Source organism: Oculina patagonica, chromosome 1 (genome assembly GCF_052425735.1).
Source record: "Oculina patagonica isolate OP01 chromosome 1, crgOcupat, whole genome shotgun sequence".
Lineage (NCBI taxonomy): Eukaryota > Metazoa > Cnidaria > Anthozoa > Scleractinia > Oculinidae > Oculina > Oculina patagonica.
Window position 1 is genome coordinate 4,945,585 of NC_135758.1, and position 15,856 is coordinate 4,961,440.

The 15,856-nt window shown below is 39.0% G+C and overlaps 1 protein-coding gene across 1 annotated transcript in view; it reads left to right on the forward strand.

Moving 5' to 3' along the window:
* The window catches only part of LOC144648597 (uncharacterized), a 701,885-nt gene that overhangs the window by 437,397 nt on the left and 248,632 nt on the right, over positions 1-15,856 (forward strand). The window contains 1 exon segment of the mRNA XM_078508141.1: positions 1,227-2,397. Within this exon segment, the coding sequence (XP_078364267.1) occupies positions 1,227-2,397 (1,171 nt within the window).

Consider the following 15,856-nt stretch of genomic DNA (forward strand, 5'->3'; position numbering starts at 1 on the left):
CAATAATTTGAACAGTTCCTCTTGTTGACGTGTATCGATTTTAGTGTCATTTTGTTAATCTAGCAGTAGAAAAAGGACCAAGACTGATTTAACGGTAAAGGAATATAATTTCAATGCCAATACTGATTTCGAAAGACACTGCCTTTCTTCCTCAGGGTCTTACAAATATTTTAATATTTCTTAGACCCTGAAGAAGAAATCTTTGTCAGACCCTGAAGAAGTTGCTATAGCTTTCCCTTACATTTAGCTCACCTTTGCTTATGCTGTTTTTGCAAATTATTTGTTTACAAAAGCGTGGGTCCTTTATTCTCAGTCATTTTCTGCTAGATCTGCTGCACAAACTTAACAAAATCGAAAAACTTAGGATTATTTATTCCGACAAATAAATCCTAGGGATCACATTTTTATAGTGTGCCTTCCTGTTTGGATTCCTTCTAGTCAAACAAACAGTTAGGGGATATAGAATATTCTAATGTGCTTTTAGGAAGTGATTAGTGATTTAGTACGTAACTCAACAAACTCAACAAACAGAGTGACTCGCTCCGCGCGAAATTATTTGTTTAGATATTTTTACGTATTTTAATGTTCTTATTCTCGTCGTCTTATTCGCTTGCTTTACGTTTTTAATTATATCTTTTACAACTATGCCTGTCATTCGCACAAAGTTATTTTTAGCCATTTTTAGCCTTTTTATTCTTGTTGTCTATTGTTTGTATGTACATATTTTAGCGTTTTTGCTATATTTGCACACGTAATTCTATTCCACTGACACCGAACTGGAGAATGACCGTTAAACGGTCGAAACGTCGTTCTTTTTTAGCGTTTAATTTTATTATAAAATATAAAACGTAAACTTTATTATATTTTTACAAAGCTTACAGAAGAAGACGTCGTAAACAACATGTTCAATATTTTAAGAGGGATCCTCTACGGATTGGTTGTTGCTACTTTCTTTCTCAACACTGGTCGTGGTCTAAAAGCAATCGAGATATGCAAAGAATGTTTGATTCTTCTAGAAGTACTGGGGAAAAAAGAACATGTTTTCAAACTGGTTATTATGGCTTATGAAGTGATCTTCAATGCTTATCGCTTTACTGATGGGACAAATGCATTAAAATACGGAAGGACACTTACCGTCATTTGCCGCGAGTGTGGTGAAACAGCCAGAGAAGGGATTGTTACCATAGCACTAGCCAATGTATGTGAACGACAACTTAAATATGGAGAGGCAAAAAAGTTTTACGGAAGATCAGTCAACATCATGAGAGAAATTGGAGACAGAAAAAGAGAAGCATACGCCTATGGAGAATTTGGATATATGTCTCTTCATCTTGGCGAATATGACAAGGCTAGAGAATATCTTGAGAAAGCACTTGCGATCAGAATTGAAATTGGCGACAGAGAAGGAGAAGCAGCAAGTTACGGAAACTTAGGAACTGTGTTTCGATTTGTTGGTGAATATGACAAAGCTAAACAATGTCTTGAGAGAGCGATTGAAATTGACAAGGAAAATGGTGACAAATCAGGAGAAGCACGGTCTTACGGGAACTTAGGAAATGTGTTTCAATCTCTTGGTGAATATGACAAAGCTAGAGAATATTACGAAAAAGCGCTTGCAATCGAAATAGAAATTGGCGACAAAGCAGAGGAAGCAGCCTCTTACGGAGCCATTGGAACTATTTTTCAATCTCTTGGTGAATATGACAAAGCTAAAGAATACATGGAAAGGGCACTTACCATGAGAATGAAAACTAGCGACAGAAGAGGAGAAGCAGAGGATCACGGAAACCTAGGAACTCAGTATCAAATGCAAGGTGAATTTGACAAAGCTAGAGAATATCACGAGAAAGCACTTGCGATCAGAATAAAAATTGGCGACAGGAAAGGAGAAGCAAGCTCTTACGGAAACCTGGGAACTGTGTTTCAATCTCTTGGTGAATATGTCAAAGCTAAAGAATATTTTGAGAAAGCACTTGCGATCAGAATTAAAATTGGTGACAGAGCAGGAGAAGCAGCAGATTACGGAAACCTGGGAACTGTGTTTCAATCTCTTGGTGAATATTTCATAGCTAAAGAATATCTTGAGAAAGCACTTGCGATCACAATAAAAATTGGTGACAGAAAAGGAGAAGCAAGCTCTTACGGAAACCTAGGAAATGCGTCTATAAGTCTTGGTGAGTACGACAAAGCTGAAGAATATCTTGAGAAAGCACTTGCGATCAGAATTAAAATTGGTGACAGAGCAGGAGAAGCAGCAGATTACGTAAACATAGGAAATTTGTTTCGATCTCTTGGTGAATATGACAAAGCTAGAGATTTCTTCCAGAAAGCACTCACGATCAATCTTGAAATTGGTGACAGAAAAGGAGAGGCAGCATGTTACGGAAACTTAGGAGAATTCTTTCTTTTTCATGGTGAACATGTCATGGCTGAAGGTTATCTTAAGAAAGCACTTGCAATTTATCAAGATATTGGAGACCTTCACAAGCAGTGTTATTTTCTTTCTAATTTATCAGCGGTAGCGTATTTGCAAAATAAGTTGGAGGAGGCGTTTAACTACATTTTTCTGAGTATCAAAAAAAGCGAAGATTTGCGCGGTTTTTTGAAAGGCAACGATCAATTCAAAATATCGTTTTCAGACAGTGTCAGTTTTAAATTTCCCTACCAGATTTGTAGTGTTCTTATGTGTTATTATGGGACTCCTGACATTGCCCTTTATGTCCTAGAGCTGGCACGGGCTAGAGCGCTAGCAGACTTGATGTCGACTCAGTACTCTGTTGAAAGTGAAGTCTCAGCTAATCCACGATCCTGGATTGGCATTGAGAACATAATGAGGAAAGAAAGCAACTGTGTGTGTCTGTACATTTCTTATCTTAATCAAGGTGTATTTTTGTGGATTCTTAAAACGAGCGGAGTCATTCATTTTCGAAAAATAGAAGTAAATGAAAACATTGTCGGCGCCGGATTTCATGGTAACTTGGATGATTTTTTTGCCAATAGTTTCCGCAGCTTTGGTATTTTACCCGAGGAGGATTGCGAAGATCGATCTTTAAATGACGTTGAGTCAAAACTGAAGTCATGCCAAGAAGAGAGCCTCGCAGCTTTGCGACTTGTAAGGGATGGCGATGGAGAAAATAAAAATCACGAATCGAGCCTTTCTTTGTTTTACAGAATGTTCATCGCTCCTGTGGCTGACTTACTTGATGAGCCAGAAATCATCATTGTTCCTGATCGGTCTTTAAACCAAGTTCCATTTGCAGCGTTAAGTGACGAAGGCGGGAAGTATTTATCAGAGACTTTCAGGATCCGCATCGTTCCTTCATTGTCGACTCTCAAGCTAATTCAGGACAGTCCAGCAGACTATCACAGTCAGACTGGTACACTAATTGTGGGTGATCCTGTGGTTGGCCGGGTGCGTTATATGGGATGTCGTAAAACCTTTTTACCATTGCCTTGTGCAAGAAAGGAAGCAGAGATGATTGGAGAACTACTGAGTGTACAGCCTTTGTTAGGACAATGCGCAACCCAGCACGCGGTACTTGAAAGGTTACATTCAGCGAGTCTGATACATTTTGCTGCTCATGGAAATGCTGAAAGAGGAGATATTGCCCTTTCCCCTCTACGCCTCACCAATAAGATTCCACAAGAAAAAGACTACTTATTGACTATGTCGGACATTTCACAAGTTCGACTGCGAGCTAAGCTGGTGGTACTTAGCTGCTGTCACAGCGGACGTGGACAGATCCGAGTCGAGGGAATTGTTGGAATCGCTCGAGCGTTCTTAGGATCGGGTGCACGTTCAGTACTGGTGGCACTGTGGGCCTTAGATGATCAAGCAACAGAGCAGTTCATGAGACGTTTCTACGAGAACCTTGTTCGTGGGGAAAGTGCCAGTGAATCTCTTCACCAGGCCATGAAATGGATGAGAGATAACGCTTTTGCCGAGGTTTCAGAGTGGGCACCGTTTAGGCTGATTGGAGATAACGTGACATTTGACTTTGGGAAATAAAAGTAAGTCTCCTTAAATGTGAAAATTTCACATTTCAGTCTGTTGTGAAGGCAATCAACATGAACTAATTTCCGTTTCATTACAACTACTAAGCTCAAAATGATGCAAACAATGTAAATCTCATGATACCGTACTATTTTTGGGCACAAAATTAGCTTCACAAAACAGACGGAATTGTGTCTTTTCAGTTGTTAGTTTACTCTATGGAGCATATCCTTTACTCTGTTTAGTTTTAAGCAATCTGTAAGGCAGTGGAACTTTTATTTTTGTTTTCATGATTTTTGCAGGGATATGCGCTACACCAACCTTGTTTCCAGGGTCTTTCAGGCGTTGACATCCAAGATGGCGGTCACGGGACAGCACTCGAACTGTCCTTTGCTGTTCTATTCACCTGCAGCCGTGAGCACGTGTCCTCTTATAATTAATGCAAAGCAAGTAAAGCAATAGGATAAGTAACTCAGTGTAAAAACTGATGAACGTTTAACCTGATCACAGGAAGGGAATTTTTTACAAGGGAACAGTCTCGTTCTTCTGAGGTGATCGGAATAACAGTTGAAAGTAAAAACTAAAAAATTAAGCATACGTAAAAAACGTTACAAAATGTGTTTTCGCGGGCTTTAAAAAAATCGCGAAAATTAAGTCCCGCGTAAATAAGTAGCAATAAGGTATATCTTATCTGGCATTGAAGTGTGTGGTATCCCTTCTAGTTTTCCTGAACTTCTGCGAGCCCGCATCCTCGGATACCCAGGGGCAGTTAGTGGGGGCGACGTGCAGCTTATCGGGACAACGGGATTTTCGGGCGAAAGTTTACAACATAGAGCGTAACAGCCCCTGGGCACCTTGTCTTACCGAACCAGTTCCAGAAGCGTTTGAACTCCTTCCCCTTGATTGGCCACAAAAATATTTTTGTGGCCAATCAGCGAGGTTGACCAGAAGAGCGACTCTGACGTCTTCTTACACGAAGTTGTTTTCCTCATAGACTCGTCGTTGTTGTTAAGCCCGTCCATCAGATGATACTACGTGGGTCTCAGATAAAAAAGCAAAACAAAAACAAAACAACGAGGCCTGGGAATATGTTAAATGTAGCATAGCGCAAGGAAACCAAAAGTTTTTAAAGCTATACGCGAGCACCTCTTGTTTATAAGTTTTGTTTTTGTTATTTAAATATCCAACAAATTAAACAAAAACCCTTTGTTTTAACTGTCAAGCTGGCAACAAAATAACAATAGGTGACGACAGCGATATCTTCGCTAACGCGTGGCCCGTGCAGTGAAGTACCCAGACCGTGGCAAGTTCCAGAAGTCGGGCAACGACCGAGAAAAATAATAAGAATTGTTGTTTACTTGAATAACTATTAAAAAGCGCGCAACTAACAGTGTAGAACTGGCAGTCGTCTAAGGCTAATTTTTTTCTGAGACTCTCCATGTAATAGCATCCGATTGATGGGCAGAGCATCCACGACGAGTCTATGAGGAAAACAACTTCGTGTAAGAAGACATCAGAGTCTCCTGGCCGGTCCTCGTCGCTGATTGGCCACAAAAATATTTTTGTGGCCAATCAGGAGGAAGGAGTTCAAACGCTTCTGGAACTGGTTCGGTAAGACAAAGTGCCCAGGGGCTGTTACGCTCTGTGTTGTAAACTTTCGCCCGAAAATCCCGTTGTACCGATAAGCTGCACGTCGCCCCCACTAACTGCCCCTGGGTATCCGAGGATGGCGAGCCCGCAGTGCGAGACGCAACACAAACGACGAGTGAACATATGCAGCGATACTACATAATAAGTGCTGTTAGCATAAATTAGTGGCTGACAATTGGTAAACTCACAATCGGATTGGCTTCACAGGCACTCCCCAGTTACTATTGATCGTAGAAGTCTCCAGAGAACGCTTGGGGTTTAGGGACCGGTCATTATTTATCACCTGGGGGGGGAGCGGAGGATTTTTTTTTTTTGGGCCCAAATTAGAAAAGGGGGGATCAGTCATAACTGAGAGACCAAAAGGGGGGATCACTGAAGATTTTGGAAGGATTCAGATGCAGGACCACTCAAATCTGTGTGGATAATGCAGGTTTATTAAAGAGCATGCAAAATAAACGAGCGTTTTCTACTGGGAGATGATTGCATTTGCGGTCTCAATTTGTTCTACCACAACTTTATTTATAAAACGGAAACTGTCATACTGGGGAATGTGCACATTTCAATTTATATCGAGAGCGTTTTGTGTTAACACGTCTATATTTATCCTTTAAAACGTGCTTAGCTTAATATTCATCTTTGAACATGACAGGTGAATTCTAAATTGTGAACCATAACTCCCGATAACTGAAACATTGTGAAATAGCATGTTTGTTTAACATGAAGCATTTTTCGCCTCTCCTGGGGGTAGATCCGCGCTTTTGTAAACCTGTAGGAGCGGACTGAGGATCCGTGTGCAGCGCAGTGATTCGTCTTTGTGTTTTTTCTAAATAGGCGAACTCATCGTCTTCGAATGCAACTCTTTATTATGCCTAAAATGAAGTTATTAAATTTCTCACTCTTAAGAAAATCATTCTCTTTGTTTGCTCCTCTATCTTAACAATAGCTCCTCTATCTTAACAAGTTTAGCGCCAATCGCATTTGCTATTGTTCAAGCAGCTAGTTCCTGAACCCAGATTACTTGCGACGAAACACAGACTCGTAAATCTGTTGGCAATGCTGTTAAAAAAAACTTTAATTCCGTGGAGTGTTGGTTTGCCAGAAGATATTTTTGCCAGGGCTCCATAACTGGTAACTGAATATGGGTGCAAAGACATCGGCGGGGGGGGAGGGGATCACGAAAGTTATCAATAGTAATGAGGGGGGATCACTCCATGGAATACGTTTAAAGGGGGGATCACCTAAATTTCACCCTGTTTATCCCAAAATCCCCCTCCCCCCAGGCGATAAATAATGACTGGTCCCTTAGTGGTGGAAAAGTATCACAAAACCGTCAATTCAGAAGAAAACCACGATTTTGAGACAATATAAATAAACACCTCGATAACTATTAATTCTGGATAAGTGCAAATCAGCGTCTTTTAGGATGGTGTTTTTCTCGTTGTCCCGAGTTCCTCTCGTCAGCTACGCTTGTAATTAGCCAACTGGTGTGCCTCTTGCCAGTTTGGATTTTTTAATTAACGATGTTATGTTCATTTGGAGTATAAGACAGTCACAAAGTATCGATAGTTTTAAGAGAGCTTAAACAAGCTTGAACCGTTTTCACCACCTTTAAGGATATACCGGTAGATCATTTTACCATTTAATTTTGATTTGCCTTCTGCGAAATTTCTTGATTTTAATGTAATTGTGAATTACTTTTAATGTATCCTTTGTGTATTGTAGCTTTTTGCTGTAAATATTTGTGATTATCATTCGATGCAGTTTTTTCTTCCTTTTCATTGGCCGAGCCACCGCGTGATCTGCAAATAACTGCCCAATCTCGTTCCCAGAGTCCACGTTCCCCTTGACCAGCGGTCGGAAAACGAGGGACTCTGGGATAGAGTGTTTGAGAGCGACATTTCATTGGCAGAAGATGAGCATGCTCAGTTGAACCGGAAGTCGAAAAGAAGCACAATTTTCGTTCCCAGATTATTCAGAGTTTGCCGCGTTGGGAGGGAAGCTCTGGTGTCGAGTTCAAAACACCGGGAAAATATGGCGGACAAAACTCCTGTGAAATCTGTGCCTCGACCTACAGATCGACAACACGTTTGTAGATGCTGCAATTCCAGCTTCGCTAGCCATCCAATTTATTTGTTTGGATTTAAGTCCGAAAGTGAGAGCGTTATAAGTGTAATAGAGAACGTAACAGGTCTTAGTGTCAGTGAAAGCGACGAAGGAATATAGTTGGAGAAATTGTAATACCCGACTGATCGCAGCAAGCTAAATTTATAGGCTTACGACCGAGGGAAAAAGATTGAAGAAAGTTCTTTTGCAGCAAAGGAACGTGCAGCAAAACAAGGAAAACGCGAAGGAATCGAAAGTGAATCCGCAACGAAACAAAAAGTTTGCTTTAATCCAACCAAACCCGTGCGAGTGTAAATGGTGTAGCACATAAAGAAATGACGGAGTCTCACGTTGGCAGCAAGGTTAGAATTCTGCCAAAGTCAATGCAGCCTCTTCCAGCCGCTGAACCAAGCAAAGGAGTGCTAAAACCGGCAAAATCTGGTCTACGTAATAGTGAGGTTTGTAAAGTTGCAAAATGATGTGAACTTTTCAAATTTCATTGTCTGACTTTGCTTTATATTGTACACAGTTTAAATTAAATAAAGCTGTTCTTTATTAAATTGACCAGACGTTGTGTTTATTGTTACTAACCCTTATGAACTGTTGTTGTTATGCTGAATAACAAAAAAATTCATGAAGATCAGCAGTTCTTGAGGGAACTGTCATGGAAATCATGGCAGTTAGTAAGTTTGTTGAGTTTTATTCTTTACAAGTTTGATAACTGAGTAAGCTCAGTAAGGCAGGATTTAATGTCATTTGACTGGTATTAAAGTATGAAAATGCAAAGTATCTTATGAGCAAGTCTGAACTTAATCAGCAGAGGAATGATTATATTATCCTTGTTGCAAAGAAAAAAAAATCAAACTGGTTGAAACATTTGCAACCAAAGAGAAAATTTAACCCAAAAATATAAAATCATTTTTGTTATTGCACCCTCTATTTATGTCATGGGCTTAAAATGTATTCAGGGTAGTTATTGGGTAGCCTCGGGTTAATTTGAGTTTCCATCATGGTCCACTACTTTGGGCAGCAGTCATTCTGCTGGTAAAATTCTGCTTTTTGAGCAAGATATGAACTGGATTAAGAAAAATCAGTATCACAAAATTATTATTAAGACACGTCAATTATCATATCAAAATAATAACAAAGGAAAAGCATAGATCCAGAGGAATATGAAAGGGAAAAATGGGATGCTTGTTGTCTTGCTTTGCCTAGGGTGAGAATGATAGATTTAAAACCTTGCTTGTGTTTAATTCAGCAGGGTGTCAAGTGACAAATGACATTCAAAAAATAGGAAAGACAGTGGCAAAAAATAGTAATTCTCACCTTTTCTCCATGTTTTAACTTTCACTTGACAATTCCAACCCGGGACTCTACGGTGACTCCACCCAAAAGGGGTACCTTTTTCATGCTGTAGGTACATATAAGTGAAGGGATTTCATGAGTTTTCTGTCAAAAATATTTAATGAAAGGGTAGGGGTTTGGACCTTGGGGCATACAAAATATGTTTGAGTATCCTTCCCCACCCTACCAAGATCCCAACAGCCCCCCCCCCCCTCCCCTTCTGTATTTAATATTTAACAGACAGAATGACATATTTTGTATCCTCGATGTAATTCACACAAATACACAGGGCAGGAAAAATGTTTTGAAATCCACTTGCCTAGTGGGCCAGAAAATTTCAGTTTTTGTTGCTTGCCCCCACTTTAATATTATTTCTTATAATCACTCTGAATCATAAGACTGCTGAGGCTTATTTAACTTGCCCACTGAGACAACAAAGCTCTTTTTTACTTGCCCAAGAGCAATATTTACCTGCCACAGGCAATAAGAACTGGAATTTTCCAGCGCATGCCCTGATGCTCTGGCATTGCCATATGAGCAAAAACTACCAATATCAACTCATCTGCAGCAATTGCCAAATTACTGTGGACCCTAAAAATCCAAAAAGGGGCCCCAAAACTGAAAAGCAAAAATCCTTCCAGTAGTATTAAGCCCTCCCAAATAAAAGTCCATGTGGTTATATCTAGTGATAGCTCTTAGAGAGTTGTATGCAACTAAAATTTTAGATGCAGTATATTCTTTAAGAATGTAAGCCCCCTTCCCTCAACCCTGTATAAAGGGCCTCTCCAAAAATAAGCAGACTTGAAGAGGATGTCAAGCAGATTAACTTAGTTTTGGAATGTCACTGTACTTCACAAAATGCATTTAATTTACAAACACCTCCCCAGGGTGCTTTTCCAGCATGCAAAGAAGTTAGTGTCCACTAACCTAGGGCTGGGGCAAGCTGGAAAATTTAATTCCTTTGCACCCTGTAATTTCCCTTCAAAAGTGGGAAGGGAATAAGGTTTAATATTTAGGTAAATACATGTAGTTGTTAAAAATGTGAAAAAATAAGCAGCAAGAAAGATTTTTAAAAACAGTATCAAAGTTCATTTTATTATAATTTTATCTCAAATATTTATTTTAAAATGTTTTGATCTATACACTTGGTAAAAGACCCTAAAAATAAAAGGTTAAATAGGAATTTTTCATGAAAAATAGGAGAAAAAAGGAAGCATGCCAAAAAATAGGAGCTTGACACCCTAATACAGAACAACAACAACAACAGTATTTTTATTTGTCAAGACCTCATTTAGTGTTTTAATTGCAAGTACTGGTAAATAAAAAAAATCTAGACATAAACATTTTTAAGCCATGCCCAGATTGGTATCCTTTTAATTCAAATTTTCATTTAAGTACCCCCTTGTTTTCGCGAGGTAGTCCCCTTCCCCTGTTTTACTTCTTGGCAGTATCCCTCCATAGTATATGGTACCCCAATGGTGAATGTGAATTATTCTACGAATGTTGTTGCAGGCAATTCCAATTCCAAAAGCCACGGTCACACACAGAACCTGGTGCTTTGATGTGCCATTCACCAGTTTATGGACTTTTCTTTTCCTTTTTTTTTTCACTGACAGGATACTGTGCATGATATCGGCTAAAAAAACAAAGCAGTCTGAAATGGTTTCTAAGTTTCCATAAATAAGGGTGAGGGGCATATTCAGTTTTTCTAATTTTAGCTCTTGTGGCAGTTCCAGTTAGTGCAAGTACTGGCACTGAGGGCAATAATTTTGTAAGAAAGCCAATCTTTGCATATGCTGGTCTGAATGTGGACCTTAGAATAGACAACAAATTTATTAGTCAATTTTAAGCTCTTGACCAAAATTAATTGATTTGAGTGGTAATTAAGAAAACCTTTTTTAATTCCCAAAAAAAGACACAACATCTTAAAAGAACTCTCTACTTTGAAGAAACAATAATTACTCCACAAAACAAGTCAAGCAAAGAGATTGAGTGAAATCAGAAACAACTCTATTGGTGTATAATGTTGTAACTTGTATAATGTTGTAACTTGTAACGAGGCATTTTAAGCGAGTTATGCAATTTTTTGCAACTGTTCTTAGCAGTGGAAACCAAAAATTGCATAACTCGCTTAAAATGCCTCGGATCGGCCTGAGAACCGAGATAACAACAGACATAACGACAGGACATTGAGGTAAGTTGATTTTATTGTCAAAATCTCATTATATTTAGCTATAAATTCAAAAGCGTATTCTCCCATACAAACCTTTATAAATGAGAACCGTTGTAACACAACACCTCCATATGCTGCCGGTCGAGAGTCACGTTTCGCGTACGGTTACAAAAGAGAATTATGTTAAATATTTTAACTCCTCTAATTGTGAGCTTGGGCCGCCTGTGGATTTTCAGGCTCACAGCCGTCGAACGAAGTCAAAAATCGCTGGTAGCGTTTGACGTGTTAGCGATTTTCCAAATCCAGTTGGCAACACAGCTAGCACGTCCTGTTGCTCGTATGGCATCATACGGTTCCTTCTCCAAATCAAGCTCGGGTCTACCTAGTTTTTCTAACGAAAACTCGATAGCTTCGTGAAATAAACTCTCCAAGGCAGACGCCATCTTGTCAAAGACCCTTACGCTTGCGCAGTTTTACCGGAAGGACAAGAATCCTGTCACGGAAAACACTCTATCCCAGAGTCCCTCGTTTTCCGACCGCTGGTCAAGGGGAACGTGGACTCTGGGAACGAGATTGATAACTGCCTATAAATAATGGTCTGCTCATGCGCATTAGCGTCTGACAGTGATTTTGCTGCAAATAATATTCTGCTCATGCGTAGTTGAGTCCACTTCCGAGAAAAATGGCATTCTCGTTCCCAGAGCCTTCCGTTTCTTTTGGTCACGTGGTCGGCGAAACGAAGGGCTCTGGTAACACTGACTACCGGATGTCGTAAAATCCACGACATCCGGTAGCGCATGCCCACTGCATAAATGTTCGTCTGCGCCTGCTCAGTAAAAGAAAGGGGAAGGCTGGGGCTGACTGAGACGAGAAGAAAGCGAATTTGAAAGAAGATACGACATTTGAGTTTGGCGTTCGAAAGAGCCGTACAGCAATCCTTGCTACAATTGTCGGAAGACATCAAGAAACAAGGAATGGAACAGGAAGTCTGCAGATAGAAAAGTTAGAATCCAGAGGAATTGGAGTCATAGTGTTTTAAAAACACGGAGTCGAGGATATCATCAGCTGATAACATTCCGACGGTTGATGATACTGTGAAATTTATTTATGGCCATGCGGAGGTATTGTAGAAAATTCAGAGCTAAAAAAGCGGCTGAGCGATGAGGTATTATTCTATTGAGCGGCGGTAAGAAATATCACATTGAATTTCAAAGTCTTCATGTATTCATGAACTCCATTTAGTGTGTATATCTTGTGTAAGCTAAGTTGATAGTGCAAATGTTTGCAATATTTTTAATGCAATAAAAAGTACAACCGAGTTACACCTTACAAAAGATGTACTTGTCATTTGTTCATAAACAAAGGTCTGCTTCGTGAATACGTTATTCCAACAAACTCCCAGTGTTATTCGGTCTTTTTCCGGTAACATTTTCAAACTTGCCCGCTACATCTTCAATTGTTTCGATGACCGGAAGTATAACGAAAATTGCGTAGAAGAGTTTCATTTTTTTACCTAATTACGCATGCAGTTTTTATCAGCCAATCAAAAAAATCATATTTTTTACCGTTACCAGGGCCACTACGTCATGTCATTTAAAAAAATACGCGTGGCCCTGGGGAAGAGGATGGAAAAATGGCAGCTCGTTTTCCAGAGATGAAGAAAAGCGGTTGGATTTGTCTATTAGGCACATAAAAATAGCGAAAATACAAAGAAGGCAATGGAAATTCGAAGGAACTTGTGCAAACAAATTTAGTGATCGAATGATCAAACAATTATTGCACTCGGTTTTCGCAAAATATCGTGATTTGTCAGTGTCTCGCAGATCAATTATTTGCCGAAGCCGAATTGATCTCCACGCCACTGAACAATGTTAAGGTGGCCCGCGGCTAATTCCGGGAGCGAAGTGCTATTTTTTAAATCGAATTTTGGGCATGGAAACCTTAACCGATTTCTCTGATAAAGCTTTAAAATTTGGAACAAACAAAAACAGTGAACACGAAATATAAGCACTTTTAAATTAACCTATTTTTAATAAAACGCGAATATTTTCTAAACGCGAAGATAGATTTTTTTCTTATTGCTGTCAATACATTCAAATTATCCAAGAATTCATGTGAGCAAGTTTCAACGAAATCGGCTGGGTAGAAATTGCTGCACAGTTGACTATTAGATTTTAGCTTTAAAATATTATGCTTGTGTATTTTTGCCAGTTGTTACAACAACGCTTGTGTAATGTTTTGATTGCATTGATTATTTGAAAGCTTAATACCAGCTAAAACAATGCTGAAAATTCTGAAAAGATCGGAAACTCCTAGCAAAAGTTATAAGCAAATAAAACAGAAGATGTTTTCGGTGCGTAAAGTGTATTTTTTAAAATATTCATTGTCAGTTCGAACTACAAAAAACTACCGATTTTTTTTATTTTATTTTTAAGTATGAGAAAATCCAGCATGTACACAAACGGCCTTATCTAGTTTCGTGTGTGTAGACTGGATTCAATTCGCCAAATTTAGTACGTGAAGATGGCTACCTCTCGTCTTCCATTTTGAAGCGCTTTGGAAACCCTTGTGTTCAAGTAAATTATTCAAACTTGCCGCATTCCCAAGATTTTTTAGCACCTTGAAATAAACGGGCGTTCATTTCCAGGTGCTAAATAATCTTGAGAATGCGGCATGTTTGAATAATTTACTGTTAGTTGAGGGGTTTCCAAAGCGCTTTAAACTGAAGGACGAGAGGTAGCTATCTTGAAGAGCCAAATTTGACGAGTTTCATCGAGACTTCACGCTCGAAACTAGATGAGGGCGTTTGCTTATATGTTGGATTTTTGCATACTTTAAATTAAAAGAAAAAAATCGGTCGATTTTTTTTGATTCGAAAAAGATTGAATTTTTCTAATTTGCAATTTTCGCACCGTAAACCCCTTATGCTTCATTTGATTATAACTTTTGCGGAGAATATCCGATCGTTTCAGATTTTTCAGCAACTTTTTAGGAGGTATTGAGCTTTCAAATGACAGAAGTGATCTTAGCATTAATTAAGCATTGTTGCAATAGCTGGCGAAAATATCCAATTACAATATTTTTATGCGAAAAATAAACAGTCAACTGTGCAGCAATTTCTACCCAGCCGATTTAGTTGAAACTTGCTCACATGAAACCTAGGCTTACTTGAAGTAATTGACCTTAATTAGAAAAAAATCTATCTTCGCGTTTTGAAAATATTCGCATATTTTCGAAAAAAAGGTTTTCCATAAAGTGCTTATTTCTCGCGATTGTTTATATTTTGGCTTTAAAAGGTAAAGATTTATAAAATTTAAACATTTGTTATTACGACTACCAAAAATCAAAGAAATCGGTTACGGTTTTCAACCCCAAAATTCGATTTAAAAAATAGCACCTTCGCTCCCGGAATTAGCCGCGGGCCACCTTTTAGTCCGTTGTATTTAATTAGTAACAGAATTAGAAACTTTTAAGTTTCTAATTCTGTTACTAATTAAATACAACGGACTTTTTTTCAGGAGAATTTGTGACTGCTGAGCACAAACGTTTTAAAGCAGAATCAGTGATTTACATTTGTTCAGGAATTGCTATTAGCGGTAAAAAAAATACCGGCTGGGAAACTTAAACCATAAAATCTTTTCTTGCTGTTCAAATTCGTTCAAGTTCACAAATGAAGCGATTCAAATCTGTGAAAATCTTTACTTAAAAAATCTAAAATATTCAAAACTGACTGAATACTCTTTGATTGTTGAGGGATTTTTATGGCTGGAAAATGTTACAACAATCCGCGAGACATGTTTTTGGGAGCTTTCTTGTCGAAACCATCCACTCTGCTTCTTTATAAACAATTTTCTTGATCTGAAAGACCCATGAAACGCAGCTTTATTGTATTGATATGAAATTAAAGTAATTCTCTTGCTACTCAATTACATGTACAATTCAATTTACACCTGAAACAGAAAGCAAGGTTTACGGAGCAGCTTCTCGTATCGCATCTTTCATTGCGTGGCATCGCCAACTCAGACCACGAGTAATCTCTAGGCAACGAGCCGTCCCGCGAGAAGAGAGAAAAAAGGGCGGGATATAAGTTGTCTCACCAAAATAGAAAGCAAATTTCCTAGTTACAAAACATTTGAACAAAAATGGCCTGTGTCTTATGATGTGATCGCCTTTGATGGATTTCCATGGAATTTTATCTTTCTAAGGCATTAGCAACGAAAACAGTCAAGGAGGTTTGTGCGTGGAATTGCGGCGCAATTATATTTTAGAAGACTTTGCCGCTGTAAATGGACCTATAGTTTTTTCAAGTTTTGACAACCGGTTATTCCGGACGTTTTAAGGCCGGTGTCTTAGCCGATTTTGACCCCCCTGGATTTTGTCCCCCCCGGTCAAAATCCGCTAGCGGATAATGACCCCCCGGTCAAAATCCGCTAGCAGATATGGACCCCCGGGAGTCAATATTTGCTAGCGGATTTTGTCCCCCCTTCGCGAATTTTGACCCCCCGTCAAAAGTGATCATACTCCGCTATCGTACTCCTGGCGTCGTAAACGAATAAAAGAAAAGACGATTAAATGTTCATACGAATATTTCA